This window comes from Xiphophorus hellerii, chromosome 1 (assembly GCF_003331165.1).
Source record: "Xiphophorus hellerii strain 12219 chromosome 1, Xiphophorus_hellerii-4.1, whole genome shotgun sequence".
Classification (NCBI taxonomy): Eukaryota; Metazoa; Chordata; class Actinopteri; order Cyprinodontiformes; family Poeciliidae; genus Xiphophorus; species Xiphophorus hellerii.
The window spans coordinates 10,771,113-10,784,323 of record NC_045672.1 but is presented as its reverse complement, the minus strand read 5'-3'; the positions used below and the strand labels follow the sequence as shown (position 1 = coordinate 10,784,323).

The 13,211-nt window shown below is 38.3% G+C and overlaps 1 protein-coding gene across 1 annotated transcript; it reads right to left on the bottom strand.

Annotated features, from left to right (window-relative positions):
• Nucleotides 1–378: 378 nt before the first annotated feature.
• On the bottom strand, nt 379–13,158 carry emc1 (ER membrane protein complex subunit 1). Its single transcript, XM_032571282.1, is given in 27 exon segments — nt 379–1,281; nt 4,288–4,344; nt 4,346–4,418; nt 4,782–4,866; nt 4,974–5,037; nt 5,039–5,185; nt 5,332–5,505; nt 6,102–6,239; nt 6,329–6,448; nt 6,586–6,747; nt 6,905–7,054; nt 7,216–7,415; nt 8,373–8,381; nt 8,562–8,661; nt 8,663–8,679; nt 10,222–10,318; nt 10,474–10,572; nt 10,732–10,803; nt 11,130–11,297; nt 11,434–11,583; nt 11,690–11,816; nt 11,904–12,032; nt 12,135–12,228; nt 12,329–12,394; nt 12,498–12,549; nt 12,551–12,626; nt 13,014–13,158. Coding segments are annotated over 27 exon segments (2,898 nt in total). The 5' UTR covers nt 13,106–13,158; the 3' UTR covers nt 379–1,101.
• Nucleotides 13,159–13,211: the final 53 nt, after the last annotated feature.

Genomic DNA, 13,211 nt, shown 5'->3' with positions numbered 1-13,211 from the left:
TACACTGCTGAAGTTCAGACTCATGTTTACAACCTTTGTTACACCGACTTCATGAAGTTCTTATAAAGGTTCAACATGGATTCAGGCCCTTGAAAGGCTGCAGATTGTAATATTGTTTTATGGTCTATTTAATGAAATAAATAACTTATTCATTGTGTAACTTATTTCTTGATTTTTTTTTCTACCAGATGCCAATAAAATAGGGGCTCTGAATGTTTTGTTGGGGTGGGTAAGTGTGAGCAAAAACACTGAAGTCCTGCCTACAGACTGATCTGCATAATTTCCACTTGGAAAGTGTCTTTAAGTTTAACGCTTCAACAATCTTTTGGGCAGCAGCTTGGAAGGCTTTGGAAAGAAAGGAAAACATTCAGACGGGAGTTCTCAGAAAGATTTTAATGGATCAAAACAGGGAAAAATGAAGTCTACTGTTTGACATTTTCCTCTAATTTTATAACAGCGCCTTCTGTTAGAAATCTTAATGACTGACCTGCAGATCATCTTGTCCTTGCTTGGTCTTGCCTCAGAGTTCAGCTGCTTTCCTATCAAACCAAAACTACAGGATATCATGGCAATTTTGCAGATTAAAAAAACAAATATTAAAGTAACCACTTGGGCTCACAAACAGTTTTCTTGCATTTCTGCTCTGACTTCCAAATTTACTGTAACTTTCCATTAGGACTGCTGAAGTATACACCATATGCAAAGTTTTTTTTTTTTTTTTTTAGAATATAAGCACCTAACTTTGACAAACATAATTTAATAAACCCAACTCTGTTAAATTCATTTGTAATTAGTTATGTGATCAACATTTAATTAAAGTGATTTGGGGAGGAACAAAACGGTTCTATTATGGAGTCATTTCTTCTTTTTGCAAAATAAGTTAGAAAACACACAAAAAAAAAACCATAAAACACATAAAACCTTATTCTACCCCTTTGTTTCACCCCCCTCCCCACCGTCCCCTGCAGTTCCTTAAGGGCCTTATTGAACTTTGGCCCTTTGTGTTTCCCTACAGGCACGGCCTCAGCAGTCTCGTCTCATCGGAGCGAGGTCCTTCGTGCAGCCGCAGGGCTCTCTGATGCAGGACTCGATGAGATGGCTTTATCGCCAGGCCCGGTTAAGCAGTTTGACTTCTGCCAGGCGTTTGCTGATCATGGTGGCAAAGAAAAGAGCAAAGAGGACGCTGCTGATGAGCATGTAGTCGTAGTCGTCTTTTAGGACGTCGAATTGCTTGGAGGGATACACGCGGGTCTGGTAGATGTCGAGACCGTATGCCACCACCTGCAAAGAATAAAACGTGTAAAAAAAAAAATCATAAATAAATAAAATATTCAGTGCTTTTATTGTCATTGACTAAAACGTAAAACAAACTAACAAAAAAAGAAATAGAATGGTACAAAACTAAAAAAAAGGCCCTAAAACGAAGAATTAACCCTTTAACAACCACACCAAGAAAAAAACCTGTGAAAATTTTTTTCTTTGCATTTCTTTTACCCTAGGGTGACTCATATACACAATCAAAATTTTTTTTTCCAACAGACCCTGTGGTTTTTAAAATATTGATCTCTACCAAACAGTTGAGATGTCACTTGATGGTTTAAGTATATGACGTAATAAAAATACCAAGTACAGTAGATAAATTAAAATAAAATGCTAATTTATAAAGAAATAACCAACAAAAAATGTCTGGGGCATTGGATACAGTTTATTTCTGTCAAAATGCCACAAAACACTGGTTTTAATTTCAACCAAGGAAAATATTGCGTCGAACAAGGGAATATTGCATTTTTAATCTTCCCATCTTGACTGTATCTGTATTAAAGTGCAACAGCACAAAATTCTCACATTCAATCCACTTCTGATTATAGGTAATAGTGCAAAACATTCATTTTTACATTGAAAAAGGAAAAGAAAATACTGCAGAACAATAGAAACATTTGTTGCTTTTATATCTCAGCACACCTTTTCTGTTTTGGTGCAACAGCATGTATTTTGGGACACAAGTGTCACGTATCTGGCTGATTGATTGAACTAGTGTTACTTGTTTTCATTTAAACTTTGAAAAAACATGGCAAACACAGAAAAAACATTACCAAACATATTAAAACATCACATTTCCAACCTTATCTATGTGTTTGCAAAACAGCATTCTTTTTGTGCATTAGATGCACTTTACCTCTGGTGATATAACTTAAAGCATGCCTGGTTTGCATTCAAACACAGGAAGACATTACATTTCTCACATTTCCACCTGGACACTCCTTTTGGACACAGACTACATCTCCCTCATAAATGAATGTATCGCCGTAACAGCTGGAATCTCCTCCTTGGCATGATGTCAGTGATCAGGTCGAAGCGTGATTCACGGTGCCAGTAGTCCTCCAGTGATGGGAAATTGAAAACACCCATAAAAAGAAGGATCACTAGGAAATGCTCTATCTTTTCAGGACTAGTCTTGATTGGATCCCCCAACTCTTGAGTAGAGTACAAATTGGTGTGATGTGCGATATATTCAATCATCTCATCAGTGAAGAGCATTTTGAAATACTGGAAGGGTGAGGGCACAGCTTCAAGGGGTTCAAATCTTGAATTAAGAACCTGGAACTCATCAATGTCTTCCTGCTTCCAGATTCTTCTTGTGCTTTTGTTGGGGCCTGGGGTGTAACTTGGGTTGGCGTTGTCATTTGGCTGCTCCAAGGGAACAGTTTTTAGTGTGTGTTTCCCTTTCCTGCTCCTTTTACGAGGTGGCTGTGTAGAAGATCTGCTTTTTCAGGGAGCCTCCTCTTCATCCAGGGATTCAGAAGAGCTGTCTCCAGTATCATCTGCTTGTGTGGGCTGATAATCAGGATCGTCTACTTGGTCATCATCACTTAGATCACAATCAGATTCTTAAGGATTTTCTGGTACAAGGGCGAGAAGAGTGCGTGGCTTTGCACCATAGAAGGATTTAGTGTCCCTCTAGTGGTGGTTGAAAAGTTAAAATTAGTTAGTAGTTGTGAAAATTATGATTTCCCCACATTTATTCTAAAATTTTACCATATTTGCTAATATCAACTCAGAAAGTCACAAAAATTATTTTGTAAGATAATGATGTTATAATTATTCTTAGTGTATAACACTGTAATAACACATTGTTTCATATTTACACCAATAGATGAAAATTACTTTTGATTTTATAGCAAAAAAATTAAATGTTAACTACATTAGCTTAATTTGCAACATTTACCATAAAGTGACAAATCAACCGTTTGGTCAAGCATATTTTAAAAAAATTATTAGACCTTTAATTTAGCTTTTTAGGTGGTATCAAGTAACATAATTCTGTTTAGTAAGGTCTATAACACTATTATATGCCAGAAACCTATTTCTACCTTTCAAAGTTTTACTAGAATTAAGAGAAGAACGACTAAACATTTTTAAAATTATTGGAGGGAAAGATGAGGAAACAAATTCAGTCAGGAATAACTATGGTAGGATCAGCTCTGACTTGATGTTTATGCTAGAGTCTAACAGCTACCTCTGTGGCAAAGAAAATGGACGCCACCCTGGTATGTGACCAGGCTGGTGACCAGCATGTAGAGGAGGATCCTGTCTATTGTACACAGTTTTATCTCCCTCTCACAACTGAAATGACTTAATAAAGTTGAGTCTTTTTTTCCCCCCAGACTTCAGTCATCTAGTCCAGTTAATGCCACCAATAAGAGTCAACAGCAGAACAATCTGTTTGGGTTCAACATGCAGGATTTAAAAAAAAGTTTCTAGGGAGAAGCCCACTCAATTTGCAGCTCAACTCAAAAAAAACATTTCCTTACAAATGTGGCACTAATTCAAGTGAAATAAACACGCTTTCAAAAAAAAAAAAAAAAAATCATATGTGTTGCTAAAAACCATCATTACGACACAGAAAGAATTACCCAAATTAAAATATCGGTACTTTTCCACTTGCGCAGCATTATGACACAACCTTGCCTATAGGCATTAAGTCGCCTAAACTTCCAAACACATCATTAAAATCTCTTTAGTTACGGTTTATTCTGGCTGTTTTACAGACCTACAAAATATACTACAGACATTGTTTTTTCTAAAAAGCATCATGTCGCATTCCATAGAAGGCTTGTGTTACCTTACTTAATAAATACATTCTTTTAAATAAAACACACTGGGAATTAGAAGACATTGCAAGCTGTTTGGCAACTTAAAGTTCAGAGGATGGATTTTTTTTTTTTTTGCTTAAACACAGCCTTTGTCATTTTTATTTCACGTTTTGTAATGTAACATTCGACTCACCAAGCAGGTTGACTCCAGTCCGGACGGGGCCGTGTGAATTCCTCGCACTCTTCCCACAGGTCTGATTGTAGTTGATGAACCACTCGGTGCGGATGATCAGCTCCGGTGAGTACGGTATCAGGTTCTCCTCCCTGGAAATTGGGTCGGAAATAGGTTAATGTAAGGTTAATGTCAGTGCCTCGGGAAACCCACTGAACTTCAACATGTATGTGTTAGACCAACACACAGTTGTGAATGACTGTAAATTGGGATGAAAACCGTGATTGTATTCATCCTCCGATGCAGATTCTTATTCAAAGACATTTTTAGAATGTGTGTTTAGTTTCTTTTCCTCATCATAACTATGCACTACTTTGTGTATGTCACATTAAATATATTGAACTGCATGGACACAATGTGACAAAATGTAAATTTAAAAAAAAAAAGAGGGAATGACCACTTTCGCAAAGCACTGTAAATCAGCTCATTGTTAAACCACATCTGTCTAGACTTACCGACTCTGCTCAGATATTATTTCAGGCCTGCGTGGGTCGAGGAACATCTTTGGTAATGACAGAATCCCCCCAGATGGCAGACCAACTGTGGCAAACTGGAGAAAAAAATGTTTCAGAAGTGTTAAATATTGTGGTTTTACTCACCAAGACTAAATTTGGAGAGGATGGAAAAGAATAAGTTTTGAAACCTACTGAGCAGATGGCGGCTGGTGATGCCTTTCTCAGTCAGGGTGGCCTCCATGGTCGAGATGGAAGACTGGGAAAATGTAAGACTGCTGGAGCACCTGAGGGGCGTGAGGCCGATCCAGCGAGCTGAAGACGGTGCTGTTGTAAAGCTCCATTCCTTCGTAAAGTTCGATGACAGAGAACTCGTTCCTGCGAGACTTCGTGCTCCAGTATTCGTACTGTTACGTTTGACAGACAAGGGGAAACGTGAATAACATTACATTAATTATGCGACAGACCAAAACTGAAACTGCCGCAGCTTCATATCTGCAAAACGAAGGACGAGTCTTTTCATTTGGGAATTTGGAAATCCATCCTGGCTTACCACAACCCAGTTTTCAGAGTGGACAACGTGAACGGGTCCTCTGGCTTTCCTCTGAACGGCTTCGTGGATGATGCGACCGGTCACACCGTCGATGAGCAGGATCCCGATGAAGCTGCGCTCCTGATGCACGTCTGTGCTCTCCGTCACCACAGCCAGCAGATTTGGGTTCAGGTACTATTAACAGAAAGTAAAAAATGAAAAGGATACCATTTTGCATTTGAATACTTTGAACTGCAAAAACGAAAAAGATGCTCCAAAGCAATTAAACTATTAATTAGAAGATAATGTATGTATAAATAAGATAGAAATTTACATTAGTTAACCTCACAATCCAAGACTACTCCTATGAATGCTCCCAAACCTTTTCATATAAAAATCTCATACTTTCCCCGTACTCTTATTTCCAGATGTCTCTTCCAATGTTTTAAATATAAACTGAGCAATTTCCAGTGTAAATTTGAGTAGGGAGTATAATATCAATAGATAAATGGATGAGCAACTACTATAAAAATAAAAGTGGAAATATGATTTTTTTTTTTTTTAAATATATAGTTTTTACATAACTACCCAGAGTTGGAAAATAAGGCGGTCCATTTATGTTTGTGTAACCATCTTGATTAATATTGAGTGCAAACTGAGATTTTTACTCTACTTTATTACAAGATGTTACAACAGTCGTTTTTATTCACACTGGTAAAAAGAAATGCGATTTTAGCTATTTTAGAACTCGTTCAAATTGCAATTAAATCATGTAGAAAATGCTATTATACCTTATAGAGCACACTGCGGTCTCCCATCACCCTGCCTTGTGAGTGCACATGCTCATTAGGCCTTTTCCCCTTAACAGAGACAATCTTCTGTACTTCTGTTGGAATGACGACCTCCCAGACCTGCTCAGTTGACAAGTCCTGAGAGCAGAAAAATAACTGCGGTTAGCTTTCACTGATTACTGGAGCATTATTTCAGAATGCAACACAATGTGAAAAGAAGAACTTGCCGTTCTCAGTCTGTAACCAGAGAGTCTTCCCTGACTGGAGTCGACGAGGAAGAAGAAGATGGATGAAGCCGTCTCCTGCAGCTGCTGCAGGACGTTCTTGGTTGAAGGAAAGGCAGAAACCTGGAGCAGAAACAATGGACAATAAACAATAGGGTGAAAAATGGCCTTCATCAAAATGTTGCGATTCTAAACTGAAGACACAGTGACTATAATCTTGTGCGTGAGGTGTGGAGGACAATTTGAGGTGTTGATCTGACCTTGTACTGGTTATCGACGAGGAGCAGGACCTTGGCATAATCCTGGTCCATAAGTGGGAGAAGGAGTGACTGAAGTATTGGCTGAGGTAGGGCAGGTGGTGTGACCTGACTTTTCCTTCCAAAAATGGGATTAAACACATGAAGTGTGGCCAGACCCGTGTCCTGTGATCCAAAAAAGCCCCGACAAAACAAAAATGTGTGAAACAAAAACTAGAAATCAGACGTTTGTAACTTAAAGAGACTTTGAACAATAAAAGAAAAGATATTGAGACTGACCATTAAACTTTTTCACCGTGAGTGCCAATGTTTCATTAGATACCTTGTCTTTGATGAGCAGTGTGCACTGTGGAGGGTGAGGGAAGTGAGCAGTGGTTCGCTGAACCATTAATTTAAAAGCAGCATTCTTCGGGACGTTGTCGAGGTAATGCTTCCACAAAATTCCACCCGTCTTGCTGTCGATCCCAAACAACTTAGAAGGAACAGAAAAACAAGATGAAAGCTCTGATTTGTTAAGCCTGAACTTAGACTGTACAGATAACCGTGCATCAGCAAAATAATAAGCAAGGAAAATACAAACAAACAAAGAAAGGTGAATATTAGAAGGTGAGCTTTTAGTCTCTCCAGCTTTACCTTTCCAGACGATGTTACCATAACCATCATTTTCTGCAAGTTGAACTCGTCTCTCGACAGGTTCTCGATGGAGACTTCATTTTTGACTTGACTGCGGGGCTTCCGGGCGTCGTAGAACAGCTTCCAGAGGTGGGCGATCCAGGCCTGCAGCATGATGAGCTGAGAGGAGAGCCTCTTCAACACCATCGGCAACAACCCATCTAGAGAGATCAGAACAAGAACAAACATATTCTTAGGTCAAGAGCCATTGTTCACATGTTTTAACTAAATTAAAACCAACAAGATAAAACGGTCTTCTTGGAAAATAGGGACAACTAAACAAAAGGCACAGGACAGAGAAAACACTTAGAAATCAGCTGGCTTGGTGGTTGGAAGCTTAAAAATCCAATATTTTTTCCAATCAGTGAACAGACCATGCTGCTAAGTGCTACCAGGTCATAATTGACAGCAACCATCTTTGGAGTGGATGCTTTAACTAAGTGATAAAGGTTCCAAATGATTACTTTTCAGACTAGTTAGGTGCATAAAACTAAAGACAGCGATCACACTGCGATGTAAGAAAAAGAAAACTATTTTCTAGAACATGTTGGCTCATTAAAGCTGCCAAGAGAGAGCAAGACATTTTTAGAAGAGAACAGGAAGGCTAGTCAGAATACGGCACAGCCGGCAGCTCTTATGAAGGTTCAGAGTTGGGTAAGAAACTATATTGTATTGGAAATACACTACCGACGCCGTGTTATTAGTGATGATAGACGAATACTAAAGGTGAAAAACTGCTTAAAATGTCAACTGATCATTTTATTTTTGTTTTTAAGCTTTGTAAATCATTTCAGCAACTCTTAGTACAGATAAATGACATGACATCATATCTGATCCTGTTATAACTGATGACCTCTCACAGCAAGGAAGGTAAGTGAAATGTATTTGTGAATGCTTTATTTTTCTTTTCAATTTTTAAAGGGCTTGCCACACCAAAGCCTTAGCACAGATTTAAAAATTGGCCACAAAATAAATAAATAAATAAATAAAATACATTTAAAAATCCCATCTCCATCACAGCAAATGCAGAAGAGAATTTGCTTTTATTAACACAACATTATTTAAAACCTAACATTTTCGGAGACGGTCAAGAAACGTTACAAAGAGAGACGGGTTACCTTGAATGGCTGAATCCACACGCAGGCAATAAAGACAGAATAAAACCAGAGTAAAAACAATAAACCAACCTGGTGAGTCACAATCGCAAGCTATATTTAAGAGCTACTTGTTAGAAATGGACACCAGCCAACATGGAGAAATAAATAAATAAATAAATAAAAGACTTGGATGAACATCAAAGCATTTACCGGCCTTTTTGCCGAACTCGCCCTCGAGCTCAGCTTGTGTCCCAGTGAGAGGAAGATCTACCATTTCCATTGTCACCACGTCTGACAAGGCTTCCTCTCTAGGTCCACATCACACGCCCTGGAAAACAAGACTCATTACTAGTCTGCAGTCACTCATTCTACCTTCCACACCCTGTGAAAGAACACAGGGTTCAGAGCTTTCCAACAACATGGTAATTTTTTTTTTCCCTTGTGGAAAAGGTCAGAACTATTTACACACTAGGAATGTGTGGGTCTGGAATTATTTATCATGATTAAAAGGCAGAAAATACCTTTAGCGTCATCATGACGCAAAGCATGGCTCACTACTTACTTTTGTGTTCCAGAAGGATCATACACTTACCAATTCTTAAAAACCCAAATACCGCCATCGCACCGGAATAGGATTCTTATAAAAGCAAATATATTTAATCAGAGTCTAGTTCTAAGATCTGATTTCTTTTAACTAAGCAAATATATGGCAAAAATAAATGTTATTTAAAAAATAGAAATAGAAAATGGAACACTGTGAAAATGCCGTTACAATGAACACTGAATTCATTCACAAGCAAGATTCTCCTGTAAAGAGAATAACAGCGGGAGGAGATAAAAATGCTTCAGTACAGTGTGTGATCCTGACTTTTTTATATCTATTCAAGCTCCACACAATAAAACATTCTTTGTTCATTGTTCACGTTGACCTTCTGTCCTCACAGCAAGGAGCTTGCTGGTTCAAGTCCCGGCTGTGGCCTTAATTTTTTGGAGTTAGGACTTTCTTTCTGTATACATTGATGGGTACCGCTTTTCCCTGCTGTACAAAAACATGCATGTGGGGTTAAATGGTTGCTTTAAATTGCTCATGAGCGAAAGCGGCTGTCCTTGTGTTGGCCCCGCCAGCGATGTGTGGACCCACCTCTCACCATATGGCTGCTGGAATAGGCTTCAGTGCCACTGAAACCTTTAACAGGTTCAGTGTTAAAACTAATCAAAGTTTTTGATTAGGCTTCCTCATCAAAAACTTTGTTCAAACAGTGGGATGATTTTTTTTATTTTTGTTAAACCTTGCAGATACGTTCTCTTTTAAAAACAAGATGCCTGGTCCCTATTTGAAATTTTAGCTGAACTAGAGTTGGGGAACATCAGACCAGAGCTACAACAGTTTTTAGGAGCAAAGTACCTATTTCATTTATAACTGAAATGGATAATTATTGAACATTTTATAAATATATGATCATTTTGTATGACCTTAACATATTTTTATTGATCAGTATGTTAAAGCTGTTTCAATGATTTCTATTGCTGGACCCAGGAAGAGGAAGTGTGAAGCCCAGCTAATGGGTCATTCCTAAACAATGAACAATAAACAACACTATTCACTGTTGATGAAACAGTCGGGTTGCGTTGTAAGGGCATCTCTACGCTGGTTTACACCCTGATTCAAGAGAAAATTAACTCTCAACTTACATCAACATCCTCATTTTAAAAGAGCCTGCTGACTTTATTTGCATTATTACAGGGGAAGTCATGATAAAATAGAGAATCAGGCAGGTTTGCACTATGAAACAATAGTTGGAACAGTTTGCACGACTTAAACAGCAAATACTGGAGGCCGATGGAGCCCACTTCGCTTGCTTCACCGTACCTGGTTGTTGAATGAAAGTCAGTGTGTGGTCTTCTGTCTGCACCATGACCCTGTAGCCGACCGAGTCATCCTTCTTCAGGAATGCTTGGACATGCAGCTGCAGGGCAGAATTTAAATGAGTACCTTTATTAAAAGATTCTTTAAATTCCAAAACATGACACACTAATGGTTGGATTATAGTCAGAGAACTTTTGATACTATTGCTGCTTAATGAAACATAAAGATCAATGGGAAGAAAACAGTAAGTTTCACCCTCTCGGGTTTTCCTCCATTAGGATCCACAGTGAAGATCAGAGTTGTGTCAAGAAGTCTGCGCCCGGTGTCAGAACTAAAGAGGTTGATACTGCAAGCCTGTGGGGAGGATAACAGATAATCACTTACTTTTACTATTAATTTGAGAAAAAAAACCTTAATCATTTCTCATGTATTATTTATTGTAATTCGCTAAGCTAAATATATACATTATTTACACCCAGATTGAGTTGAGAGAGCAATCCTATATGAACTTACTGTCTTATTCTTGGGTGACATAACAGCTGCGACCGTCTTCTCTCCAGTGGTCACAAATGAAGACAGCAGTGCCTATAAATTAAAAAAAATGTGTCACTAACTCTTTCCCTCACAAATTACTACTACGGTAATTTGTAATTTACTACTACTAAATTACTATGCTCTATCTTATAGAACCCTGTCAAGATAAAAGTATAAGAATAATGCATTTCAATATAAAATTTGATGGAATTCTTTAATGTGCAAGAATCACAGTCAAGAAAACACAATACTAAAAATCATTCAAGCCATCCAGATCAATTAGGCTCTCTACCCAAAGTTGCCTTGGGCTGCAATTGAGCTAAATTAATCTGGGATAAATCTTTCAAAAAATGAAATATGAAGAAACAATTACATACAGGCTTGAAATCTCTCAGTGTGACTATCTGCCCGTTGTTCAGCTGCAGAAGCAAATAACGTTCAGGCCCAAGCTGAAGGAAGAACTCTGATAATGGCTTTTGGGCAGGGTTGGGCTGGTGTGACACAAGCGATGGATGAAAGTCTGGGTCCACTTCAAGTCCGAGTGACTGTGATATGACAAGCGATAGAAAAGTTAGGGAGAAGGGGAAAAAAAGCATTAATATAGACAATAAACACAGACGGAAGCAGGGAGGCAAATATTTCATAGAGCTTGAAAGAGTTTTGTTTTGGTTTACTTGATACCTGCAGGGGGATCTGGGTCATCTGTAGCTGTTGGTGTAAGTCGAGTGTATTTAGGGACATTGTTGTTGAGTCTACACACATCAATGTCCCCTGACCAACCACTGCACAGCTGGCTGGTATGTTGGACAGCCATGGAGCTTCAACTGAGACCTGGAACAATCCCAAACCAAAAAAAGGAACAAATTTGAGTTCAGGTTTTCTTTCATAGCGACATCTACATTGGTAGACATTCAAGTTTTAATAAATGAAAGGTTACCTGCTTGATTATCTCGCCATCTTCCATGCTGTAAACAACAATAGTGATATGGGAATGGGGAACAATTCCCAGCACAAAGACTTGACCATTTCCTCCTGAATACACAGTTTGATAATCCACAGTTTCACTGCAATGGAAAAAAAGACATAAAATTAATAATAAAGATCATATTGCTGATACAATAAAAAAATAGCACGAAAATAGAATGTTTTACCTTTCTGGCAAGTTCTCTACCCATTTTTGATGTCCATTGGATAAATAATGGACAGAGATGACAGTTTTCTTCAAAACAGCGACATGTTTGACTGTTCCTTGTTGTCCCACTAAGCATGCTGATTGAAAACTAAAAACAACAAAGAAAACAACAACAAAAAAACAAACAGTTAGGGTTTAATCCACATGAACCATCTCACATGTCACAACTGCAAACCATAAAGGTGTTCACCTGCCAGTGTCCAGCAACATCTCCCAGTTTAAACCACCAACGTTGACGTCCCAGGAGCGCAACATGCGCCCATTTCCAACCACAAGTACCGCATCTAAGCACACAAAACAAGTTGTATAAACAGTGAATATGCTAACACTAAGCAGAGATAAAATCTCAAGTTCAAACTGAATAAACACATGAGAAATAAAAACCTTGTGCATGGTGCAGAAGGGCATCGATGTTTCCCTCTGGACCAATTTTGTCCACATGTCGCCAAACTGTATCAGACATGGATAGGGGAGTGTGTTGTGTTTAACACCAAAAGATGAGAATATATGGCAGCTAACAGGTGCGTCTGTTTAAGGCTGCAAAAATACTTACAAAGCTCTCCTGTCCTGGAATTTAGAGCTGCAAAAACATTACTCTCTGTTGCCTACAAGGACTTTTTTGGAGGACTGCAATTGTGTGTCGAAATGAGAAAAGCGAACTTTGCCTACATATTGCTGTCTCCTGTGAATCAAGAAATAAAAAGAATTTATTGTTAATTTAACTAACTATTATTATCACCTTTGCAACCGAATAACTACTGTTATGACTAACACTGGCATGTATAACTTGTAATGAATTTAGTTATGATTCCTTATGTTTAAAAATCAACCTACTTTTCTTTTACTAAATGTGCTTATTGTTTCCAAATATTATTTATAAACCTGCCATTTAAAAAAATCGTTATGACTTGTTTTTTTCCTTTTAAAATGTCTTCTCCTGAAAATGCTCACTAAACCCACCGACTCGAAGCTAATGGCTTTGACAGGTGTTAGCATTAGCATCTTCAAATTGTGAGAATAAATATCTTAGAAAAACGTTATTTTTTATGGCCCATTGGGCTGTTCTTACCAGTCAAATTTTCCTACTTGATCCTCAAATACAGCATCAACAACAAAGAATAAAATGCATAATTTCAGCAACAGCAAGATTAGCTTTGCCATTGCAGCAGCTTTGACCAGCTCAACGGAAGGAGGAAGTCGGAAGTGGTCAGACTCACTATTTGCCTGCTAAAACGGAAGTGCTGCCACCAACAGGTCAAAAAGTACA